A 26,544-nucleotide genomic window follows, 5' to 3' on the forward strand; every position below is an offset into this window, starting at 1 on the left:
TTGGACAAAGACAGAAATATTTTGCTTTCTATTAAAAAATATAATGAAATAAGCTGGGATATGAATCGGTCTGTTGTTCCCTTTCACAGACAAAGAGCAAGTCAGGGCGTCTAGATCTAATCTTGAGTTCATGTGTGGTCTTCCACCAGGGGGCAGTCACGCTGAAAGTGAACAACGGGTATAGCAGCAAGCACAAAATGAGGGTGGTCTCACAGAGGAAGCCATGAGGATTAATAAACGTACATGTTTCATGTTCAAAAGCCTCTCCGATGTCCCACTTTTGGTTTTCATAAGCATAATCAGTCACACCTGAAACTTTTATAATCATCTCAAACACTCCAGTCTGTGACCGCGCCTTTAATGAACAATACATTACAAAATAGCAAGAAGTTGAGCTTCATGATGACTCTTTCATCATTTATGGGTTATATTTTTATTTTTTAAATGTTTAAATGCATATGAGTTAGTATGAAAACATGCACAAATTTCCAAATTTCTTTTATCTAAATTCAAACTGGTGTGCACAATTACATTACATTTTTCACAACATTCAAATAAACTGATATCAAATTAGAAAAACGTCTATTAGAAGTGAAGTTAAAAAAAAAATTAAATTCAAATGCTTTGCAAAAATGTCAATTTCAGATAAACATAAATTAGATAAACATAATCTGAAGACAGAAAAAATGACAGTTTATATGTTTCATTTCTATTATTTAAAACACCCAATAAACATTAAAGATGGACATGAAAATACTCATGGTTTCAGATTCAGATCATTTTGAACGTGCTCAGTGTTCCAGCAAAACCAAATTACTCGTCATGTTATGAAACTAAAACAGTCGTGAAATCTGACGCCAAGAAGATTCAATTTTTCTTTTAAGTTTTGAGAATGTTTTCTGACACAACACTGACTCGCTTTACTTAAAACCAAATTATACTGCCTGTCTTAATACTTTAACATCTGTTCCAGCTCCCCAACAACTTTGGGTGACAAAGATCGGCTAGTGCCTCTGCATTTCTATTTAACCTATTTAACTTTAGGTTAAATAACTGGAAGAATGAACAGCTACATTGACTGAATAACAACCAGAGCCAGATATAGGCCATGCGCAATAGAATCAAACGAGCTAGTTGACCAAACTTATCAAAAATGTTAAAAATAAATAAATCCCAGTCGTTACAAATAACTTTGTCAGCACTCAATGCCTCATCTAAGGTTTGCCACCCCCGCTTTTAATCACCTCCCAGCCAATTTAGATTGAATGCGCACGCGTCCACATACACCCGCGTGGGAAATCAGAGGATACTGGACCACCAGATGGCGCATAAAACCCCGTGAAATCCTGCTGCCTGCCTACATGTAGACTGGTGTGTCAGTGAACTGATCCTAGTGGTAAACTTCACAAAAGAAAAAAACACCCTCACTGTTTCACTTGTCTGTGCTGAAGCTGGCGGGTCATCACACACAAAGAAAGTGGTTTATAGGATTAGCCCATGCATGACCTACATTATAATATTATGTTAAAACATCCTATTATAAGTTGGCTTTAGGTGGAAATAACCATCACATGTGGCAATGATCTTATCAACTTATGTCTAATGAAAGCGGTGAAAAAGATCCTCATTTCTGATTGGCTGACACATTCGAAGACATTATAACGCGCCCGATGAACACACACCTGTGGTTATAAGCATTAACGCTTATAATCACATGTAATAATTTAATAGTTGCGAATGTAGCTTTTTGTATCTATCTATCTATCTATCTATCTATCTATCTATCTATCTATCTATCTATCTATCTATCTATCTATCTATCTATCTATCTATCTATCTATCTATCTATCTATCTATCTATCTATCTATCTATCATTTTGTCTCTCTCTCAGTGTGAGGTACATTAATAACAGTGAAGTTGACTGCCTTTATCAAACCGATGGATGGCGCTATTTATTCAATCCCACCCCCCACTTCTCAGTTACCAGTCGCTGATCTGGAACCAGCCAAGCTGCGCTATTCAACAAGGATATGAAGCTGAAAGAGTCAACAGCAGACATCAGATCAGTGAGGAAAGTTTGGGGTGCCTGAAGGAGAGGATACATTATAGTAGGCTAATAAAAATTTTGGGGTTTCTTCTGTGTGATCGCTTCACGGGTGATTGGAGTGAATATTTATGGTAATCTTGTAAGGAAAATTAATTTGAGCTTACTGAGTGGTGGGTAGGTCTTTTAAACGGGCTGGGTGGGGGATGTTAAGTATGGATCTTCATCAACAAGAGAAAGAGAGGGAGAGAGGTGGGGATGGTTGCGAGCATGTTGGGGGGAGGTCATAGATGCCGCATGGTTAGAAGAGCAGTGATAAAGCTCAGAAGATCTCGCATACCAACGACGCATCTGCATCTTTTGGAAGACTTGTTTATGGGGAAACCCCACATTTGCAGCTAAAATGCTAGCACTAATTCAATTTTTAGACCTGGTTTGTGGAGGGTAGATATGAGATTGAGCCGTCAGTGCCTTTGAGCTTGAGCAACCGTTTGTGAGAAGTTGGGAAATGAAGTGAGAGAGAGAGAGAGAGAAATCACCTTTGGAGCAGTTCAGAGGATGTTTTTTTTCCGGATCTGTGCCACAGCCTCAAAGGAATCTGTTGGTTCAGTTTAAAACAAATCAGTCTGTCTCTCACGCTGCTGCAGCTTATGTTACAGAGTCACTATAAAATATTCATCCATGGAAAATCTCTTTGATTCCAGACGGTCACTTGGCTTCATGCGCCATGCAGGTTAAAGTCAGTTGAAACATGTAACTCAAACTAGAGCGTCGGGAGACCTGATGTCCAGCAGGCTGATCTCTACTTCACCCTACATTTGCTCTATCAAAGGAACACCGGGAGAAACGCTTGGTCTGCCTGTGCCATCTCATTCATTCACGGCGAGAGAGGGAGAGAAAAAAGGGAGCATGTCCACTTCCTCCTCTACCTCTTTTACAGGTGAGTGCGCTGAATTTTACCAACATTTTGCCCTATTTCCTCCAGCTTAAATCCACCCTCCTCAAGAAAAGCCTTGATTGAGACTGGCTCACCTATGTGCTGACCCCCCCCCCCCCCCCCCCCCCCCCTCCCACTACCATTCCCTGACCTGAAATGACCGACGTTACCCACCGTGAAGACTTGATGGATTGGTTCTTTAATCAAACGTAATCAAAACCGATTTGACGCTAAAGATGCGCACAAATGCACCCAAAAGATTGCTTATCGTTTTGTTTTAAGGGAAATTACGCATTACACAGTTATTTGTATAACAACAACTGGAAGTCTTTAAAGGGAACTTTCCTCAATACACGGGGGAAACCGGAAAACAGCAATTAAGCAAACAAGATCCATCATCACAGGATCTCTGTTAACCACTTTAAGCTTTATATTATGATATTTAAGGAGTATTAGCGTTGGTTTAGCAGATCTATCGATTACATTGTGGGTGGATGCTCAGCTTCTCCATTTGTTTGACTAAAACTTCAGAAGGTTCAGTGAATCCAGGAGCAAGAAAAAACAGTCATACTGACCCGCTGAAGCCCCGCAGAACAACACGACAAAATAATCCAAAAATAAATTGGAAGAATGCGATATAGATGCGTGGCCCCATTGTGCGCAGTTTTTGGCGCATCGGCGGTACAAGCGCTTCTTCTCTAACCTCCCCCCTCTCCTCTCGCTCTCTCTGACGTCACTGATATTTCATTCAGATATTTTCACCCTGTTTACTCCCGGTGCAGGAGCCTTGGCCGGATAGTTAGACTACCACTACGTGATTTACCGCCCATAAAGTTTACTTTCGTCGCTTTTCTTTCTCTTCCTCCCTCAGAAGTAAACGGGAAATTCATCTCCTGAGACCAAAAGGTAAAAGAAAAAAAATATGGCTGTTGGAAGTGTATCAAATTGAAAGTCGCACTAAAATGCCTCCAGTGAACAAATATCCAATCCTAATTTAAATGGAACGGGGTTTTTAAAAAATCGTATTTTACGATTTGAAGCATGAAAAACGAAGGGAAAGTTTTTGAGTTGCCCCTGTGGTCAAGTATGAACCACACAATACGCGTGTGCTTTTCTGTGCTGTGTGAATGTTTTTTTTCGTTGAGTCTAAATATTTGTTAACGAAATCTGTGAAGAAAACAGAGGAAAATATTCGATGAATGGATGAGAAAAAAAATATCAATTCTTCTTTGTCTGCAGAGAGTCACCAACATCCAGGGATGGAAATTAAAGTGAGCTGTGCTTCGAATTTGAAACTAGATGAAAAAATTAGAAAAAAAAAGTCATTTCTTGGCGTGTTTTTTCTTCTTCTCTTAAAACACTCCATAAGCATATAGTCTTCTGGTCCTAAAAATAACCCTGAGGGGAGATGGCCCCGCTCTGCCAACACTGTTTATCCATCCTTGTAAACGATAGAGAAAAGTGAAGGATTGGTAGCTGGAATGCATGAGGTAAACGACAAAAAACAACCCCCTCCTCACATAAAAAGAAAAAGAGAAAAGAGAGAGGGACTCAATGAACCCTTTGAACTGCATTGACAGCAATGCATGGTAAAATGCAAGTTTCCTCTGGGAGCCTACTTGGTGAAGAGTGGGGGTTGGGTGAGGTTAGCTGGGGAGAGGGAGTTCAAAGTCTGCACAGAAAGTTGGTATTCAAACAACTCAGGAATCTGCATGTGCTCATAAATATATAGTTCATCTAAGACAACTGAAGATCTAAATGAGCCACTGCACTGATCTTTCCTTGCAGGCTTAAAAATAAAGAGCAATACAGATGAATTAACATTTGAACAGGTTTTAAAAGATGGCTTATAAAAGATGCATTTAAACAGAATATGTACTGGTATGTGACTTCCACTTGGTTTTCACTAAACCCCCAAAACACAATTAAATGAAAAAAAATCTCTCTTTATTTAAAAAAGAAAACAAAATGCTCTTAAGATCCTATAGTTTGCAGCTTGGATGCACACATTTCTTTCCACTGATTAGAGCTATTAACTGAGAAAATAAAGCAACAAGAACAATAAATCAAACAAGCCTAATCCATTAAAAATATTACATTTGTTTTATTAAATATATCTATGCAAATCTTATCAATAAGCCAAATAAAACAAACCCAAGACACAGCTTCTCAATTCTACACCTGAAATTATTGCAGGCCTTACAGAGATTCATATTATGCCATTTTTTTTCTGCTCTCATGATAAATTTGTACTCGTAGTGCTGAACATCATATATAAATTGTACCATATTGAATTGGACTGTACTGAAAATAAATGAAGCCTCATTTGTATGATGTTGCATTGTCTCACAGAGACTATTGTGACATTCAAATTGGAACAAAAACCTTAGATGCACTTCTCCAAAACAGCTTATTTTTATATGAGGCAAATTTTTACATCACCCCTCTCATCGCTAGTTGTGATGAAAGAATAAAACCCATTCAGCAACTCACACATCTTAAAAATCGGGCAGTTCAACAAAGCGCTCCACAGAACAGGTGGGGATTAGATCGATATAAAGATACAGCATGTATGGAAAAAGCTATGGAAATAGAGAGAGTAAAAAGACATACAAATGGGTTAAAGTGTTGCTCCTGCTTTGCATTCAAACAAATAATAAATGGAAAAAATGCAGTCGCTTTGTCTTAAAAATGTATTTTTGTTACATAAGAATTAGCTCTTCAACCTTTTTTCCCCCGCAAACATTCACATAAAAAGTTTCTTCTTTATCAGTGTCAGCTCTCTTTTTTCACATGTAGGGAGGTACTAAAATTAGATCATATCATAAGAAATGATATTAAACTAAAAAAACCCCACAAACAGTGATGTTGGTTTTAAAACGAAGGTCGTCTGCAAACAAGGAGCTGCTCGGCTCATTTCAGAAACAGATCATTTCCTAGCAATATTACAGATGTGACATGAAGATCCTTTTGTAGAACTTAATATGTGAAATATTTTCAGTGCTCATCTTCATGAATAGAAGTGGAAAAAGTACAGATCCTTATATAAATGTAAATGAGTGTGAAAAATGTATCTTATTCTGTAGCATGACAAAACTAGTGCAGAGATTGTTACAAGTTTTATGTTCGGCTTAAAAACAATCTTCAAAAAAGAAAAGAAAAACATACGTCAGTTTGTAGATGTCTTTGCAAAGTCTCAGTTGAAAAGTGTTCTTCTCTTTTTTTATCGCCACAAATATAATGAAAAGGTTTGAAAGTAAAAGAGGTTTCAAAACAGTCTTATCTTGTTGCATAAGTGCAAACAAAAGGCGTGACTGTGGATCTGTGGCAGCTATAAAACAAACATCTAATGCAAAGAAACAAAGTTTGAAGTTGGGCCATGTCACTTTTTCAGATGTAGGAACTTTAAGGTTTTTTGTTGTTGTTGTTTGTTTTGTTTTGTCACGCTGTCAAATGAGAAGCTGCCTTCTAACTTCTCCATCAGAAGGACGTTGAGAAAAAACAAAATGTTGAAAACTTTCCTCTGCTGAAGCTTGAAGGCAACCGATCAAACTGAGAAAAATCTGAATTTTCATAAATCATAAATCTGCATAAAGAAAAGTATAAAAGAGATGGACATGGGTTTAAAACCAGTTGAAAACCAACTATATGTGAAGAATTCTAGTTTGTGTCGTTTATGAAAACAAACTACTTAGAACATCTGCAAAGCTTTACTTTCACGGGTTTTTCTGTGCCTCTGTACCATTACAATCGTTAAGGCTGTTTCACAAGCATTTCATGAATCAATTTGTTTTTCACAGGTTTAAAGCACACCATAAAATCTTCACTAACAACCATTTTGCTCTTTCAGTTCCCTCTTTTGACCGACAGGCACACCAGAGCCTCCCATATCTAAATCATTCCTTGTCATTCTTTTGCACACTTCGGTAAGCTGCACTGCGGTATTTTCCGCTGACTTGTCCTAATCAGAAAGGTCCTGCCAGGATATGAATGAGTGGATAACATCTGACAGTGGTATCCAATCCTGTGACCCACACAGTAATTCTATGGCTGCTGAGGAGGCCTCCACTACAAGCATCTTCAAAAACAGGCCTTGTGCGCGGGGGCTGGGTTGGACGGATTGGGGGTAGGGGCAAAGCTTGCGAATTCCGGAGGGTGGGCTCTTGAGCGTCGGTGGGTGGAGACAGGCTTGTTGTTGTTTCATTCCTCCAACGTGTTTTTCCTCTTTCCTCATACTCGCGAATAACCCCTCGAGAAACGTCCCACCAAGGCAGAAGTGAGATAAGATGGAAAGTTTCTCATTGGGCTTGTTCTTGTTGTTGATCTGCTCCGTGGGCTATTCTTCTCTTAAGTGATCTATGCTGTTGGACGTAAACCATGTCCAGAATAGGAAGTAAGACGTGTAGTGGAATTTAAATGTGCTCAAACTTGATTTAATCCAGCTTTTGTGTTTGTTTTGTGGTTTTAAACATATGTGTTTTAACAGTACCATTTTAAAAAAGCATATTGAATTGATACAAGCCACCTGTGTTAAAGTTCTCTTTAAGGAAGCTTAGTAATGCCACAAAAATCTCTTTAAGTTTGAATAAAAGTGGAACTTTAAGACTCAAACTAAGTTATTTTCTAAGAAGAAGAAGGAAAAACAAGACTTAACAATTTCAGCTCCAAACTTTACTGACAGCTTCATAGTATTTCTAAAAGCATTTCTAACCCCCCCCCCCCCCCCCCCAAAAAAAAAAAATAAACAAAAAACAAAACAAAAAGAAATGACCCTCCCCCGCTCAAAAAGAAAAAGAAACAGACAGAACTAATCTTGGTAAGGAACGTATCCTCATGACAAACGAGGCTCAAGACTTACAAATATCTGCTTTGCTTTCTGTCAGTTTTCCAGTCACATTCCAAAGCTGTGAGTTCAGCTCTCCTCTGGTGCCCACTATGATACTGGGAGGTAACTGGTTGTGAGTTAGGAGCATGAGCACAAACACATGTCCATGCATGAAAGTGGGAAATGATCATTTGCACTGTTTTGTAAAATTCACAAGTTCTAGTTTCCAGCAAAACAGGTTTAGGTTTCTTAGCATAGCTGGATGTTATTTCTGTTAAAGCCACAGCTGCATTTCACCCTTTTGAATATACACTGGTGTGAAAGTCTGAAGTGAGCTGTGCACTGCAAACAAAGGCTGTAATAAGCTTACGTATTTTAATGGTGCTGTGTTTACTTTGTATAAAATGTAGAAAAGTTAACCCTGTCTTGAAAATCTTTTAGAGTTTGGCTTTGGTAATAGTAGGGTCTGGAGAAGAGATTCAAACAAGCAAACAGTAATAGAAATTGACAAAAAACAAGCAGTAAAATAAAATAAATTAAGAAACATTTTTTTGATGAATTTTCTTTGTTAAGTGATGCTTTATGTGTGAATTTTCACCCATTTAACACTATTTTTGTCACCCCGTGGAGGTCTAAACAAACCAACAGTAGACTAACATATTTTAAACATGTACGATTTTCTTTGAATTTACTTAATTTTTATGAGTCAAAATACTCAAAGTAAAAAAACAAACAAAAGCCACACAGGACACACTGCTGTACTTCCACGTGATGATGGGAAGATCTATGAAAACAAGCCTGCAAATCTGTAGGTTAATCAGCTACACCCATTAGGGGCCTAACTTCATCATTTGCTTTTGATTGTAATTGGTTGATTCATTATTTCCTTGTTTTTTTGTGTGTTTTTGCTGTTGTCATGGCCACCCTATTATTCCGCAGAGTTCATTAAAATGTAATTTAATCCCATCCAATCATCTAATCTAATCTCAGTGCATAATAGCCTTATGTAGCTACACCAACCCCTTTTGATACAGGACCTCAACAAAACACATTGCAAGCAGTGCACTGCAGCGCATAGCATATCATATAGCACACGTTACAGCTTGCAGCTTCCCACAGTGGACGTGGGTTGTTTTATGATCTACACAACTATTGGGCGCGTGCTGTTGATGGTTCCGAGTCCAGTTTCCCCCCCACAACACACACCCATTTTCCTCTTTGAATCTTGGGATAGAAATGAGAAGCAAGAAAGCATGTAATTGACAAAGTCACGTGTTCTCACTACGGGAACGGGCACAGCCAGCTCGAGAGCGAATGAGAGCGAAGACGAGAGCGAGAGAGGGAGTGAGAGAGGCAGCGACCGAGAGAGAGAGAGAGGGGTAGAGCAGTAGGCTACAGAGGTGGTGTGAGTGAGGAAGGGATTGAAGGGAAGAGAGAAAGACATGACAAAAATATCAAAAGGCAGAAAGCACGCCGTACCATGCGAGCTAAACTGGTGACCGATGGGATCGAGGATGTCGGATTAATGGTGACTACCGCAGCCCGTTTTCGCAGAGGAAGCTTCTCTATTGCAACTTGGGCGCAGAGGGTCCGCGGGGAAACATGGCCGAAGGTTATTCTGCAATTATTTTCTATTTTCTGCTCTTAGTTTTTTTGTTGTTGTTATATATATATATATACATATATTTGCTCCACGTGAGCTCGCGCGAGAAGGGAGAAGGAGGCAAGGTGCAGCGTGATTATTGTTCCAAACCTAAAAAAATAAAATAAAATAAAAAATAAAGCCTGAACCGCCACACTGCCGAGCACCACATCTAACCACGTCTGGCAGCATTAAGATAGATCCACTGTTAGAGCGTATATGCTTTTCAAGCCAGTAGTAAAGCTCGAGGAACCATGTGTACACCTGCCCTTTTTTCCTTATAGCATGCAACTCCACATCAGGAGCGGGCTGTAGATGCACGAGGAAAACCCTCCACAAGTTACACCACTGAGCATGCCTGTGCACGAATCAGAGGCATTCATCTGTCATGGAGTAACAACTTTTTCCCCCTTTTTTTGGTTGAGGGAATGTCTGGTTGACGCACATCGGTTCACAGCACCACGCGTCCCTCTTCGCTTATGTGACATGTGAAAAATAGTATAGGAAATTTCTACCGGCCCTGAACTTCGCATAGCCTGTACTTGAAGTGGAGGGGATTCCCCTCACGCTTCTTGGAGAAGTTTTCTTTATTTCTTTTCTTTTTTTTTTACGCAACAAAGCTCATTAAACTTATATAAACGTGTATGCACGCAGGGCGGTGAGTGTTGAGCGGCGTGTCTGCGAGCACAAACAAAATGTTCTAACTCGCCTCTTGTACTGCCCGCTCGTTCTACAGGAGGGTCGGGTAAAGGTGGCGGAGAAGACCCCGCCAAGTCCGCCGAGCAGGAGGAGGACCGCACTCGACCTCAGGTCCTGTCGGGATCGGGCTTCTGCAAATGGTTCAACGTTCGGATGGGATTTGGATTTATCTCAATGACCAACAGCGAAGGGAGCCCCGTTGACCCCCCTCTGGATGTTTTCGTCCACCAAGTAAGTTGATGAAAACGTACACACAAGCACCGAGGAATACGCGTTTGCGTCGTGGTGATGTGGTGGGCATGGCCTCATCCGGATTTTCCTTTCTTTAAAAAAAAAAAAAAAGAAGCGTGGAAAAGCGACGAATGATTGAATACTTTTTATTTCCTCTGCCAAAAAAATGCTACTGTTACCTCAGATCCCATCTTGCTGTCCTCGGGCCCCTTTTTAATTCTTCTTCACAGCGATAGTTACACTGTATCATCCGGATGTTTCGCCTTGCCCGACACGTTACTGTGTAACAACATGCTGTCCACATGCTTAAGGGACAGGAAAAACCAAACCAAAACAAACAAACGACACACACACACACACACACACACACACACACACACACACACACACACACACACACACACACACACACACACACACACACACACACACACACACACACACAAAGTTTTCCTCTGAGGCACACGTTTAGCTCTCCCTTTGCTTCTCCCTGTGAAGGGAAAGGAAAGAAATGTCGTGTGGATATGACACGGTTAGTTTCACACTTGGCCCTGTAATGGACAGCAGAGCTTGCTTGATATCCAGCCAGCTAACATGTCGGAGAGCGTGTTTTTTTTTTTAACTCACTGCTGGGCTCTGTTCTGGGAAGGTGGATTTTGCTCAGTGCTGTTGTTTGCTTGATGTACTTGAACCGTATGTGCAGTTTATAGAAACATCCTTTTACTTTCATACCGAATGGTGACGTGAAGCAAGCCTGTGTGTCCCCCTCCCACTCCCTCCGCGTGTACTGCTGATTTATTGTGCATGGAGTTCATTTCAGAGGCCTTGTTTTTGACTGCTACAGAAAACAAAGAGCAGTGAAGTCCTCCCTTGTTTTAGCTCCCCTTTCCCTCCGTTAAATCGCCCTTTTTTACGGTCCTATAAAGTGCCTTTAAAATTCTCGAGGAACGACAGACGACGAAGAGAGGCATTTTTGTTGCCATTTCATTTGACACACTCTCTCACTTCATTGTAGAAAAGATGACTCCACTGATTACTATAAGGCAAATTAGTAGCACTGGGAAATATGGATTATAGTTGCATAAAGGGATTAGTTTATTTAGATAAAAAAAAATATATATAATGTAACTCAAACACTTACAGTATGTTTTTTTCAAGCTGCATGCCAGACTAAAAATAGAAAGTGGGACCACAGTTTCACATGGTTTGCTATCCAATGTCTTTTTGAATGGCATTTGAGTGTGTTCTGCACCAGCAGGGTAGTTTCCACCTCTCTGAGCTATGCTGCATTCAGCTCAGTTTTTATGGAAAAATAAATAAATAAATACAAATAAAAAAAAATAGATATATGTACATTTCAAATTGTCCGCAGTATTTGATTGACCAAATGTGTTCACTGCCATTGAATTCTGACAGCGGTAAAGCTGGTTGTTTAGTGCATTTAGTTTGGCTATAAACGTGATAATCGAGAGTTATAAAAATATCTGGATTAAAATCCTGGAGTAAAAACATTCAGTGACTAACAACAATATGTTGAGCTTTGCTTCATGCGCATCTTCATATGCACGTAATAATATAGCCTGACATGTATTTCTACATTTTTTGGTTAACATTTACATGTATGTGGATGTTTTCATGCGCTCTTACTGCGCCTGCATGAAACAAGCCCAAGCTCGGGAAAGTGGATGACTACAGCACTATGTTATCAGATTCTGATTGATACGTTCACATTGTGGCTTCATCAACTGAAAGCACTGCATCTGTCCATACACTCCAGACTCCTGTCTTCCCTGCTGCTCAGAGATGTTTTAGGAGTGGATCAGGCCATCAAGGGTGAATAAAGGTGTGCTCTGGGAAACAGTCTTAAGAGCTGAGCAGGAGTCTAACAAAACACTGTGTGTCTCAGTAGTTTGTAGCCTATAAGGCAGAAAAGGCTTGTGCGGTATACTGTTGCTTTACATAGGAAAAATATTTAGATCCACAATGCAAGAAAGGCTCATTAGGTACTGTGATGATGGCGGTGTATAGATGAAAATGTTTGCAGAGCTGCTCTGTTTCATTCATTCGTTTTTTCATATTTTGGGAGGATGGTGGGGACCAAATTGTTCCTAATATAGCTTTTTGTTAAATTATAGCATTCAGTGAATCATATGTTTACACTCGATCATTTGTGTCCCAGTGTTTCTGGCAGCTGTACGCGCTCACAGTGACACGACTGTCATTTAGCACAAAGGGGAAGACATCGTGCACTCATAAACACGCTGTCATAATAAATGCAAACAACCCCGTGATTTCTTTGGAAGGATTCACACTCGTGCATTCGTATTAAATCGGTCACTCATTCTCTCTGATTGTTCCACCCTCTCTGTCTCTCTGCTAGCAGCCTGGAGCTATTTGAATATATTGATGTTATTTCCAGGTTTAAAAGAAATGTTCAGATTTGGAAATATTGAATACAGATCTGGCCTGTTATATCTTAAGTAGAAAATTATTTAAAAGTCTTAAAGCCATAATAATTGTTTTAGGATGCATTTTGTCATTTTTAATCAGTGGCAAGCTCACAATCAAACCAACTTAAAACAAAGGTTATGAATTATTTTACACGTTTGTGGTAAAAGGGTCGTTGTTGAAATAAAACTATCAGAAAGGATGCCGATTTATTCTTGCACAACATTGACCCTATCCGCATGATAAAAGCTGAGGTAAGAAAGATAGGGAGGGGAAGAGGGAGCATGAGGACAGGAGGAAGGGGGGAAGAGAGGAGGAGTTTCCTTAAGAGAGGGAAAGAGGAGGGATGTGGGAAAAAAAAAGTGTGGGTGAGGGGTGGGGGTGCTGGGCTGGGGACGGCGGTAGTCCAAGAGGAAAACATGAGTGAGAGGTTGGAAAAAGACGAGCGAGTGGTGGAGCGGGAGGTAAAGGAGGGAGGGTGTGCGCTTGTGTGTGTGTGTGTGTGAAAGAGAGAGTTAGTGTGAGCCCCCCCACCCCCCAGAGCACGAGGCCTCTTCCTGGGAGGCCTCTTCATCACGGCTCCTATCTGATCGCTTCCTTTCGGAAGGTGTGAGAGAGTAATTAAGCATCTTCACTCTCTCCTTAGTGATTCCACTATTACATTATCTCTGTGTGTCAACCACTTCTCTACCTGGGCTGAGTGTTTTTTACTATGTGTGTGTGTGTGTTTGTGTGTGTGTTGGGGGGGGGGGGGGGGTCTCTCCTTGGGCATTCTTTAAAAAGAGGAATTTCTTAAAGACAAAAAGGCAAGAGGGTAGGCGAGGGGTTTAGTGGGTTGGGGGTGCTGCCTGCCCTTTGTCGGTAATCAGTTTGAAATGTTGAACAGTTTGCTGTTGCTATTCTCCTGAAACCCCATGAGTTTATGAATCCCTTACGAATGTGTGTGTGTGAGTGTGTGTGTGAGCACTTCTTACTTTCTGCTTTCAGCCACCAGGTTGTCGATGCCTACGTGTGATCCGTTGAAAAATGTTCTAGGTTTTTGATCATGCATGTGCGCACTCGAGAGAGAGAGAGAGAGTGTGTGTGTTTTGTGTAGTGAGGTTAAAGTGGGCCCCTAGTGAGATTAACCTCTGGTCCGTGTCACCGTTTGGCATGCAGGCCCCACCCATCTCTGCCTGCAGATAGCCAGTATCAGGCTTTGTGTCTCCTGCAGCCACACCACTCCACTCACCCACACCACCGCCACCCTTCCCGTCTTTACATCAAATAAAGCAAAAGAAGAAGAAAGACAAGTCATGTGACTTCCTTTTGAGGAGCTGGGCGCATATAGCGGATGTTTGATTGGTAATTGGAAGGGTGATGGAGTAGACACAGAAGGGCTACAATAAAAAAAAGAGCAGCAGTTCCGCTGGTCATGTCAGTATGAGCTGATTAAGGATTTAAGCATTTAATTAATCTATTTTTTTTAATTACCAGGAATGAAAAATTCCAGGAGGCTCTTTCTAGTTCTTTCTTTAATATTTAATGTTCTTGGCTGCTCAGTTCTTCTATGCAATGCTTGATAGATTTTAAGGGCTACAGTCTGCAATTTGTTTTTATTTATTAGCACTTTGTTTCTCCATTGATCATTTTGTCCTAAAAAATGACAAAGAAAAGCATCAAAAAGGAAAAAAATAATAATCATCAAAGACCTAATTAATTAATAAAACAACTGTTACATTTCCGAAGGATAGAGAAAAGTTAGATTTAGACACAACATGTGTAAACAGACGTTTAAAAGCTTTTCTTTTGGAGAGATTTGCCTGAAACGGTTTTAATTTGCGATAATCTATAGTCAAATTTCTATTAAAAATTGCTAGAGAGACAGATGAAAGCAATTTATATGTAAAAACACAGTTGTTGCAAAGGCTCAAATAAAAAAATAAAGATAAAGATTAGAGCTATTATAGTAAATAAAATGTATAAAATCCCTCAATTAAACATCTGACTACATTTATCTCATGTTCATCTCTTTGTATTCATGTTAGAATTCATCAGATCCGAGCTAATAACCAGCACTCATTTTTGTGTCATGTTTGTCACGCATTACATCATCATCTGTCTACTTTGTTAGATTGGGTGAGTTCAGTGCCAAGGCATACAAAGAAAAAAAAAAGACAGCTGCTGTTTTTTGCCTCTGTAAATGGATTCAACTGTAAAACCAATTAAATAATGATTGCAACTCAAATTGTATGCACTACCAATGTACACGTGTAAGGTTTGAAAGGTTTGCATTGATCCATCATTTTTCCTAAAAGAAAACGTGAAAAATTCAAACCTTTTAAAATTGATTTCTGTCATTTTAAATTTATGATATATTCCATCATTTGTTCTTTTGTGAAAGTGACACCTCTTTAAATGGCTGGCAGTGAATCTTTGCAGTGACACTGGACTGTTTCTGTTTTGAATAGGTGCAGTTATTAGCAGGCTGTGTGCTTTATCACCAGTCACCTCAGTGAGGTTCATTTCCCCCTCTCATGCTGATAAATGTACCAGGATGATCTAGTGCTTCCTTCCCCAGATCAAATATTTGGCCCAGTCATAATCGGGGGTGTTGGATGTTGTTAATTTGAAGCAGGGGAAACATGAAGGCTTTTAACTGTTTGATGGGGGCTGGGCGAGGTTCAAAGGTCAGAGCCACTAATGACAATGTGTTGAGGAGGGCTGCGGTGTCACCGACATAAGAGCGGCTCTGTTGGTGGTTTTCACTGGCATGTTTGTGTGTGTGTGTGTGTGTTTCCTCTCCCTTTCTTCTTTGGTTTATATATATCCTGTTGGGTTATGTCCATCTGAGCTGATCTAGCCCAGCTTTATCCACTTAGCATTTCCTGTGTATTAAAAGCTACTCAGTGACACCAAGCCACATGTTGACCACCATCTCCCTCTACTCACTCACCTCTGCACATTCCCGGTCCTCTTAGAAACGAGCACAATACCCTTCTCCACCTCTGATTTAAGGCATCCCATAATTAGCCATTCCATAGCTGGTGGTCGCCTCGGAGAGAGGCTGGTGGAGGATGGTGGCTCTCCTCTCTCTTGCTTCCCCATCCCCTCACATTACAGCTTCCTGTATTGATTGCTGGGTCTGGTGATGACGAGGGCCGGCTGATGAAAAGGAGGGCTATTTCTATCTAGGATGTCAGTGTCGATATTGATCTCTGGCTCTTTCCTACACACACACACACACACACACACACACACACACACACACACACACACACACACACACACACACACACACACACACACACACACACACACACATATATATATATATGTACGGTAACATGCATGAAGACCTAAAGATATTTATTACACATAAGGAAGCTTGCAAGCATAATCAAGCCCTTTTAGAGTATCTTTCGATCTTTTTGTTGGATAGGTTTCTTCCATTTAAGGCATGGTGCTGGCTGCTGGTGACCCTTAAGTTTAAGCACAGAGTGGTGGTGTGGTCTTCCCAGCAGGCTGGGGGTGGTGCTATGATGGTTATACCACTGACCTCAGGATTTCTCCTGCTGACCTGTGGGGTTCCTGATCAAATGGTGGTTTTGTTCCTGGCCTCCCCCAATTCCAGCCACTGATGAGGAGTTGCTCCTCCATTGGAGCTGAACAGAATGCGGTGGAGGTAGTTCCATGAACCCCCACCCCCCACCCTTGTCCTCCTCTTCCTCCAGATTCCCACCCATATCCACCTCCCTGTGCTAAGCCACTCCCCCATTTTGTGTTAGAGTCTCTCTTGCTCTCCTTCTCTCTTTTTCGTTCTGCTTGGCATTCTTTCATTCCCTCACCTTAGCCGTGCCCTCTCCTGACCTCTTTGCGTAAACTGAAACGGGTCAGGACACCCGCCAGGTCACTTGAGAGGAGGGGACTCAGGTTGCAGGTTCTGATTTGCGAAGTTTTCGCACACACACACACACACGCTTACACATGCATAGAGCAGCTCGGAGGCACACATGTATATACAGATCCATATGCTGCAGTTTATTACGTAATTGCAGAGACTGAGCTGTTGCGAGTGAACGCGTCAGAACGTATCTGACACAAACATGATGCCATAAACTATATGGAGGAGATTTTAGTGTGTGTGTGTCTATGTGTGTTTTCCTGCATTTCTACAGAACAAAAGGGGATGTGTGGTTTCCTCACTGGTGCATTGTGGGAATTGAGTGAGTTGGAGAGGGGGGGGTAGAGTGCTGAGACAAACCACTCAACTTTGACCTGGAGAGACAAGCTGCTTCTGGACTGAAGACAGGAGAGGAAGAGGAAGGGCTCGTGTGCCATAGTCTAGAGACCAGCTGATGTTTATTTATCATTATTCTGAATATATTGTGTTTCATGGGGGATGGGCACAACCTTTTGTTGTCTTTTTACTGATATCTGCTGAACAAATGCCTTTTAGCCATTCAGATGGTCTAATGATGGCAATTATAAAATCAATTGGTGTTTCCATTTGAATGACCAGGATATAGCTCGGCTGTAGCTTCTCATTTGGTTGATTATTTTGCTGGTATGAGCAGAGAACTTTGATAAAAGAATAGGTTAATGAATATGGAATCTTAACATTATTACTATTATTATTTTGTAACATAATGTTCTGAGATTGATCATGATGCTGCTTGCTTAGTTTGTGACTCTCCTCACCGTCCCTTCTGTGTTATTCCCTTTTTTGCATCTGTGGTGCATAATCTTTCCTCTTGCTCATTTCCATTCCCTGATTCTCATCTATTCCTCAAAGCCAAATCCAATAGCTGAATGCCCAAAATGGATGAGTCTTCCATCACAAATCGACTAGAAGCAGAGTGGCCTTGGCTGTAAGTCTCACTTACTGCAGTGGGGGAATCAAGCAGGACATCAGAGGAAGAATGAATGAGTGAATTTTGGACATTTTGCTTTTAATGCTAAAAAAGGCGATTTTCTCTTTCGAATAAATTGTTGAAATGTTCAAATGTGGGGAAAAAAAGAAAGAATTGTTTAAAAAAGGTTAAATATGAAGTCACAACTCTTCCGTGTATATATCTATATTTTCTGAGGACTAAACTGAAAACCTATTTATTGTTTTATTATATAAAAAAAGTAAAGAAAAAAATTGTGTATTATTACTCATTGTGAGAGAGGCCTTTGGAATCCAGATTAATAGCTATTTGGTAAAAGTTTATGTTTCATATGTACTAATTTGTGTTTAATATATATGAAAAAAATCAAAATCCAAAAATCTCTAATGAAAAAAAAAGATTAAAACGCAGGGAAATAACATAATTATATATCAGCATTGTTCAAGTTTAAGAAATTTGATGGCTTTCTAAAACTTTTTTTGTACTGAACTATAAGTTGTAAAAATACCAATTCTAAAAAAACCCTAAAAACAAAAACAAAACAACAACTAATAACCTTTATTATTTGAAACTGAAGTTATTTTTTTTTCATGATGTCAAAGTTTGTCTTTGATATCATTCTTTTAAGGAATAAAGTTCAAGTAAAGGGAGGTAAAGATAAGAAAAGGGAAAATATAAAAAAAATGCAACTTACTTAAATTGTCTAAATTATATATATATAATTTTTTAAAAATGCACAAAAATTACTTTAAAAACAGAAAGAAATGAACATAAACTGATTTATTTAATGTAGAGTGGATATTTTATTTTTTCTTATCTATTTGAAAGTTTTTCTTTAATCCTAAGAAAGTCTTGGCGTGACCCTCATTTACCGAGTGCTGTGATATGTGAGTGCCTTTAGAATACATTTTATTAAGCATTTTTAAAATGATTTTTTGAATAACTGGGTGTTGTAATAACGACAGTTTGTGTTACCTGAATTTTTAAAGGCGACCTAACAGATCCCAAGAAAATGTATTTGATTGCATATTCTTACATTGAGATATTCTTTGTGTTTGCGGTAGGTTTTGAAGTTTTTTCCGCTGTGTGAAACAAGGTTAAATGTTTTCCTTTTTTTCATACTTGTTTTCCTGAAGGAAACAGAGACATATTAAATGTATTTCGTTTCACTTCCATTTAATCCACGTGGTATCCCAGTGGTCATTTATTGTACAGTGGTTTTCACATGGACAATTATCCGAGTGCAGTGAGTTCAAACACTATTCTTAGTTTGTAATTAATTCCCACATCCTCTGTACGTCTTTCCTCTCTCTTAGGTTTTCATCTCTATCTACAAACCACCTATAGAGTGCCTTCAGCTTCCTGTAACCTCAGTCGCTGCAGAAAAATGCTGCTGTGCACAATTTCTCTCCTTCTTCTATAGTTTCACATCTATATCATCTGATCATTTGTGCCTTTCTCTTCCTTTGTCTCCTACATATCTGACTCTACAGCATGCACTGCTTTTACAGATAGCCTGTGTGTTATTTATAGGTCTTGATGTATAGTAGGTAGTAGGTTTGCTCTGCACACTGCATGCCCATGTGGGCGTGTGTTTACCTATAAGAGCCGCAGGGCTTGCTGCGATTCATGAAGGTCACGGATTCTGTGCCTATCAGCCGTCCGCGCTGTGCGATCAACAAGACATAAATCATTGTCCAGTGGTTATGTAGTAACTAAATCAATATTTCCGATCATGTAGATAAGATGGATGGTGGATGCTTTAAGAAAAAAAAAAAAGATTGTATAGGTGTAACATTCTTGTCTTTTAAGCCTGCAGAAAAGGAAGTGGTGTCTCTGCGAAAAGTAGATAAAGAGAGTAAACCAAGGACATATCATGTGAGATAAGTCGCTCTGTGGAGCAACCTTCACGGCAGTTGGTACAAACCACATATAGTCAATCCACCATGTTTGAAGTAATGTATTTGCCTCTCGATGTTCATTGTCTGCTAATACTTGTTGTGTTCGCTGCATGTGGCAGTGTGTAAAAGCCCACCTCGTGGACTTGCCCGTGTTAATAAAGTAAATGTTGATTCTTGAGCTATGTGGAAATAAAAGGAGTTGATTGGGGAACTTTTTGTGTGCAGACGTAATAATATATCTGGCAACTGCTCAATGTGTAGATTTAACCTAATGGGTGTGGGCTTGCGTAACATTAATGCTTTATCTTATGCAGACAGAAAGAGGAACTAATCCATTTTCACTGAAAGATTGCATTTTCTGCCTAAGAAGGGGGCTGTCTTTATGTCTAGCTGCATACTGAAGGCTATTAAATAGCCTTTGTCAGTTTCCATGAATCATCTGGGGTTAAAAAAATATTCAATATAACCAACAAAGGTAAAACGCACCCTGATACTGCTGTATAAAAAGCCTTTAAAGCTAACATAATAGAGATCTTTCAGTTGCCTTTAACGAGCTACCTTATTCAGTGACGTGGTTTACTATTATAAAAGAATCAGATTTACATTTTCCTGGAACAGTTTTGCTCTTACAAAATCTAACGTCCTATAAATTAACCTTTAAAGATTTATGTTTGTATAGGCTTGCAATTATAATATTTTAACCTAAGGGAAACAAATGCTTTGACATTAAATTTAAAGCAATTTCAACAAACATGAGCCCTAACGTGTCAGATACTCTCGCTTATAACACACAGGGCGTTATCCTACCTACACACTCTTGTGTCTTGCATTTGGCAATAAGCATCTGCCTCTTTTAAAGGGATAATTGCCCTTTTTTATTCTTCCAACAGAGCAAACTAGTGATGGAGGGCTTCCGCAGCTTAAAGGAGGGTGAGCAGGTGGAGTTCACCTATAAGAAGTCCTCTAAGGGCCTAGAGTCCCTGCGGGTGACCGGACCTGGTGGGGGACCCTGTGCAGGCAGTGAGAGGAGACCCAAAGGGAAGGTCCCATTGCAGAAACGCAAACCAAAGGGAGACCGGTAGGTTTTTATTCATTTTTGAAACAAAAAAAATGTATGTGTATGTTTTGCGTCTGCATGAATGTAATCACACGTATGCATGGTTTTCCTGAAAATGTGAAATACGTGAATGCGTATAGGTGCCTGTGGTTAGCTTTGAGAAAGCAAGACTACGCTGTAGCAATAGGAAACATATTCTATACGTACAGCTACCCGCAGTGAGTGGCTTCTGAGTGGGCTGAGATTATAGATTAAATCTATTCAATCCGCCTCGGTACATGCCTGTTGCTATGGTTATTGTGCACCATAATAAGGAATTGAATAGGGCACTTCGCTTGCCATTGTCGCTATTTTAAATCAATTTGCCAGCTTTTACATTAGAGACTATATTAGCATGGGGGTAGATTGGACCTATATGCATCTCAATGCAGCGGTAGCCAAATCAATTGTTTTGTCCTCAGTTGAATCCTGAAGGGAGCTTTGCTGAAATCTGCAGTGGGAGCCATAGGGAGTGCCTTGAAAACGCTAAGCAGAGTCCTCCTGTCCTCCTACTGAAAGAAAGTGCCCTCATTTGATGTGCGGCAAATCCTGCCAGGTAGAGTCTAAGTACTGTATCTGTTGTGGGAAGGTATCACATGATTTCAAGGCTACATTTACATGAGAAAGTGTAGCGCTGGCACCCTTTATGTTGCTGCATCACTGTTGCTTCAGTGCTCCAATGCAGCACTATTGTGTTTTTTTTTTTTTTTTTTTTTAATAGTGGTAAAGAAAAGCATTTGTTAGAAAGGAAGAAACTGTATCTGACAGAGAAGGCTCCCTGATTGGTTTACACAGCTGAATAATTCAGCTTATTTTGGATAATTGATCCAGTGTTAGGTCAAGTGTCTGTCTTCTGCTAATGTGGTAGCAAGGTGGTTTTGGATTTAGTGATGGCAGGTAGATGTGTGTTTCTGTCTTTGTGAATGCTGGTCAGTGGGAGCAGCTACTGGTGGGTTACGCTGCGGGTTATTCTGCTATGCAACGGATCATTTCTTTCTTTTCTCTAGAGCTGCTCAGATCACGTTGTGTAAAACTGTTCAGTTTAAAAATTGAGTAAACAATTCATCGGTTGTGGAAATAGTGGCTAAAAACTTTAGTGATGACAGTGCTGATTTTTTATCAAACAGAAATTAGCAGAGAAGTCGATGTTTAACAGTAATTGTTGAGAAATGTTCATCAGCTGTTGCAGAATTTTCTTTAAACTAATTAAGCACTCATCTGTAACCATTTCCCTGAAAAAAAAAATTTCCATTAGCATTTAAAGCTCATTAGTCTTAATATGTGATAAAAACATTCTTCAATATTAAACTTAAAGGACATCCAAATATTTTGAGCTGTTTTGTCTTCATCCAGGTTTTTCCCAGTTTGATATGAAATTTAGTTTTTCAATGTTTTCTCTTTGTGTTGCACGCATTTGAATCAAATTAGCTGAGATTAAACTGTGCTTTCATTACACTAAATGAGTGCATGACCTGAGACATACAAGAAATCTGAATTACATGAGTGAATATTTTAAACTTTAAAACCTAAATTCTCCAATAAATTGATGGATTTTCATGCTACCTCGGGATTTGAACTATAATTAGTATATAAATATAATTATTTAATTGCACGAATTAATTTATCAGATCACTGTACTTGTATGAATCCAGGTTTTGAGGACACTTACTAATTACCTCTTAAAACCTACCTTTAAGTCTTTCTTAATTAATGTCACAGCTTTTAGTGAGGTAGCAGTCTTATCTGTAGTCTCTATTATATTCTTTATGGTTTATTTATTGTAGAAAAATAATACTTTTTCTTTACAAAGAACAATTAAACATTGCATTAAATTTTTCTTATTTAATTCAAACAGCCAGTTGTTATTTTATTGGATGCAAAGAACAGGTTAAGTAAAGATAATTTATCTGGTTCCATAGAAAAGGCCGTCATGGTTCAATTTCTTATTTAGTGGCCACAATTTGCAGTTGGGTCTACTTGTCAATTCTTATTTTGTTAATTGGCAATCAAATCAGATGCACCTTAAAATGTGTGCAGTAAGCAGTTATTTCATAATGATAAGTGGTTGAGTTTTGCACTGCTGCAGTAGAAATTTAACACAGACTGATGAATCCAGAATCATTTGTTCTAGACATCATTGCCCAAGAGATATTAAGCTTTTTACACCAGGACATTATTAAAAACCTGAACGGTGACTTGTACGTGACATAAAGCCTTAAAAAAAAGAAAAAAGAAAATATGACAAAAAATATTTATTATTTAATGCAGTGCAAAGAGAACTGATGGCATCATGATGGGCTAACATTTTGGTCTAATTTCTCTTCATGCTTTTATTGTTGCCATTTCATTGCTGGCATTCTTTTCAGAGCTAATAATATAATGCAGTTTGGCATGCCACAGCGGCCACACCAGACCAAAATCATATACAACACTCCCATCTAGTGGGGAATTTTAGTTGGAGCCGACATTTCTACTCCGTAGTGCCGATGATGGACAAGAGTGAAATAAAATCTTTATTCTTCTTTTTTTTTAAAATTCTTCTTCTTCTTCTTATTGTTATTATTATTATAATTACCATGTTAGAAATGATAGTTATTAGTAGGGCCATATTTGTTGTAGTTTTGCCTTTTTAAATCAATCAAGTGTGCTGATTTTCAGCTTTAATTCAAAGGGTTCAAAAAAAGTTTGCATTAACTGCTTAAGAATTTCAGTATTTTAAAAATACTTCCATTTGTTATTTAAATTATTATATATAACACTGTATTAATTGTTTAAAAATAAAGCATTTTAATGTCCCGGTCAGATCTGTTGCTTCATTATTTCATGACCAATAAAGCAGACATATCTGAAGTTGGTTCCATGTGTTGAATTTGTATTTTTCACTGTGATTTTAAATGTGAGGCACAGAGAAATGTCAGTGCAAGTGAGGGACGCCAAATATTCTAAAAACAAATGAATGCACCGGGTAATTCAGCAACATCAAGAGATCGGAAAAACCAAAGGAGACAACTAATGTGCACAACGACAGAATTACTTTCATAGTGAAAGAAAACAACCTCACAACATCTAACACTCTGCCAAAGTCTACAATCAAGAGATGCCTTCATGAGGGTAATTACAGAGGCCAGATTAGACATTACAAGAAAACACCTTAACGAGCCTGCACAGCTCTAAAAAAAGATTCTTGAAAACAAGATTAGCTCGTGTCATAATGATCGAAAGAGAAACGTATGGAGAAAGGAGAGAACAGCTCATGATATGAAGCATACCATGATCCTTGCCAGACATGAAGGAAATATTATGGCATGAGCATGTACGGCTACCAACCACTAGTGTTTACTGATGATGTGACCACTGATAGAAGTAGCAGAATGAATTGTGACATGTACACAGCTATACTCTTTTGTTTAAAATTAGCCAAATGTTGGTAAACTGATTGGAGAGCGCTTCAAAGTGCAAATGGTTAACGCTCCATCGAATACTGCAAACCAAGACTTTCCCTATGCTAAGAAATGGCGTATTCTTCAGTGGCCAAGTCTCAACCTAACCTGATCTCAACCTAACTGAACATGCTTTTCACTTACTGAAAACAAAAGTGAATGCAGAAAGAGCCACGAACAAACCTAGCAGAGCATCTGAAGGGAAGACACACAGCCTTTGGTGATGTCATTGAGTTCTAGGCTTCAGGACTGCCATCTGCAAAGGATTGTCAAAAACAGTCCTTCTATTTAAAATTATTCTAGTTTCTCTAATTATCTTTGGGCCTTTGCAAATGGAAGGCTGTATCAACTGCTATAACTCCTATACAGTTGTGTCTTTGTCCAACAAATTATGGAACTAACTGTATTTTAGCCGCAAAGTGCTTGCAGATTCAAAACTACAAAGTCTGTTTTCTGTTTTAAGAAAAAGAAAAGGAAAAGCTAAAAACAAAGATCCTGTTCATGCTTTCTGTTCTTTTCTCCTCTGTCCCCTGCAGCTGTTATAACTGTGGAGGTCTGGATCACCATGCCAAGGAGTGTGGCCTGCCCCCCCAGCCAAAGAAATGCCACTACTGCCAGAGCATCACGCACATGGTGGCTCAGTGTCCCCACAAGGCGCTGGCGCCCGCCACAGGCTCTCAGGACCAACATGCGTCTACCTCGGCCTCTAGCCCAGGGACCGGGCCTTACCTCTCTCTCCCAGAGGAAGAGGAGCGCTCTGGCTCGTCTCCTCTGGAGGGCTCCTCCTCTTCCCCCGAGGAGCCCCATACACAACGTGGCTCTCGGACCCAGAGGTGGAGGAAATCCTGAAATAGTCCATAGGGGTGAATCTTTCACCGCTAGCCTCTGACACCTCATGTCTCCTCTCAATCAAGGTTACCTGAAGCTCCCCTCATCTACCTCACACCTGTGAAAAATGGGAGGTCTTTATTCCTTTACTTTTATTGTTTGTTTTTTTTTGTTGTTGTTTTTTTTTTTTACAATTTCTAACCAGCGCAGCTATGGCAACGATCAGTGGGGTACGTGATGGGCAAGAATGTGTGTGACTGACTTGCAGTCATTTGGTGCAGCTATGGCAACCACGGCTGGAATGGTGACTGCAGGGGATCACTCTTGTTTCAGTCTCTGCAGCACGAGAGTGAGAAAAAAAACAAAAAACACTGTATAAGTCTAGTCTTGATGATTGTTTTTGCCTTTGTACCCTTGGACCTAAGTGTTGGCCATTATGAATGCTTTTTCTCTACACGACTATCTTGCAGATTTAAAGCCACAAAATATCCTGTAGGCCTAATCATTCTGAAAAATCATGATGCATCCTTTTAGCACACACAGTAGCTCATCTTAAGAAGGATTAGAAGAAGACCTCAAGACCTCAAGACCCTCTAAGCGATAATCCAGACCCGCAGGACCGTTAGCTTGGCTTCTAAAGATCTTTAGGGAAACTTTATGGATCCCAGAGGGAATTTTTTTAAAAAGACAGCCAGCTGCTAGATCACACTCTATACTTCTTAAACACTCACATACCTCTTATATGATATAGACCGGACCAACTGATTGTCAGACGTCAAACATGTGCAAGACTGAGAGAAAGCGCGTGTCCTGTGCGTGTTACGCATGCTCGAACAGAAAGCAAAACTGTCAGACTGAAGCACCTCTTCCTCAGGTGTGAGTCAACACTATTAACCCTTATGTTTCCTATTATCATAGATAGACACAGTCTATGTAAGACATCATATAATCCATCTAGATCATAGTTTAGATTCAAAGTAATGAACCGATCATTAGATTTCCATTTTGGTTGCGGCATAATTAGTTGAAAATAACATCACAGTTTATAAATTATAGTATAAGTCATTTATATATATATATATATCTATATCTATATATATCTATATATATATATATATATATATATCTATATATATCTATATATATATATATATATATATATATATATATATATATATATATATATTATATATATATAAAGTCACAAGATATAATTAAAATTCTATTAACTTTAAGTAATGCATTTATAAGGAATTAGCTCTGATCTATAGGTGTATATTGCATGAGATGCTTTGTTGGTGTGTGAAAACTCTCTCTCTATTTAACCATTTTCATTCATGACAAATCAAACTGACTTTAAAAAAAACCCCAAACTCCATATTTTCCCTTATTTGCTAAATCAGATACTCAGAAATCGCCTTTGATACAGCACAAAAGCTCACCGTTTTGTTACAGGTGTAGTACCAGACCATTATACTATCTTTGTATCTTATTTATTTAATACCTCACTAACTATCCTTCTTGAAAAATGAATGTCAAGCTGTTTGCTCTCCCAGCCGTGTTACAGTAAGATCGAACCAC

General features: G+C 39.3%; 1 protein-coding gene and 2 long non-coding RNA genes across 4 annotated transcripts; 1 reads left to right on the top strand and 2 right to left on the bottom strand.

Moving 5' to 3' along the window:
• Positions 1–68: 68 nt before the first annotated feature.
• On the bottom strand, positions 69–3,887 carry LOC146652358 (uncharacterized). Its single transcript, XR_014907714.1, has 2 exons — positions 3,558–3,887; positions 69–2,643 (listed from the first exon to the last, which is right to left on the bottom strand). It is a non-coding gene; the product is annotated as an uncharacterized LOC146652358 (long non-coding RNA).
• On the top strand, positions 2,637–26,011 carry lin28b (lin-28 homolog B (C. elegans)). Of its 2 annotated transcripts, none has more exons than XM_085383226.1 (4): positions 2,637–2,985; positions 10,186–10,379; positions 20,490–20,677; positions 24,672–26,011. In XM_085383226.1, the coding sequence occupies exons 1-4, from the start codon at positions 2,829–2,831 to the stop codon at positions 24,982–24,984; spliced, it is 852 nt and encodes a 283-aa protein (XP_085239352.1). In that variant the 5' UTR covers positions 2,637–2,828; the 3' UTR covers positions 24,985–26,011. The 2 variants fall into 2 exon arrangements, with proteins under 2 accessions (XP_085239352.1, XP_085239353.1); XM_085383227.1 differs by lacking the exon at positions 2,637–2,985 and adding an exon at positions 9,128–9,419 and having other exon boundaries at positions 24,672–26,010.
• Positions 25,114–26,544, bottom strand: LOC146652360 (uncharacterized). Its single transcript, XR_014907715.1, has 2 exons — positions 26,169–26,544; positions 25,114–26,063 (listed from the first exon to the last, which is right to left on the bottom strand). It is a non-coding gene; the product is annotated as an uncharacterized LOC146652360 (long non-coding RNA).

Source organism: Rhamphochromis longiceps, linkage group LG15, assembly GCF_057381845.1.
Source record: "Rhamphochromis longiceps isolate RC_006_pf linkage group LG15, R_longiceps_female_GT1.1, whole genome shotgun sequence".
Lineage (NCBI taxonomy): Eukaryota > Metazoa > Chordata > Actinopteri > Cichliformes > Cichlidae > Rhamphochromis > Rhamphochromis longiceps.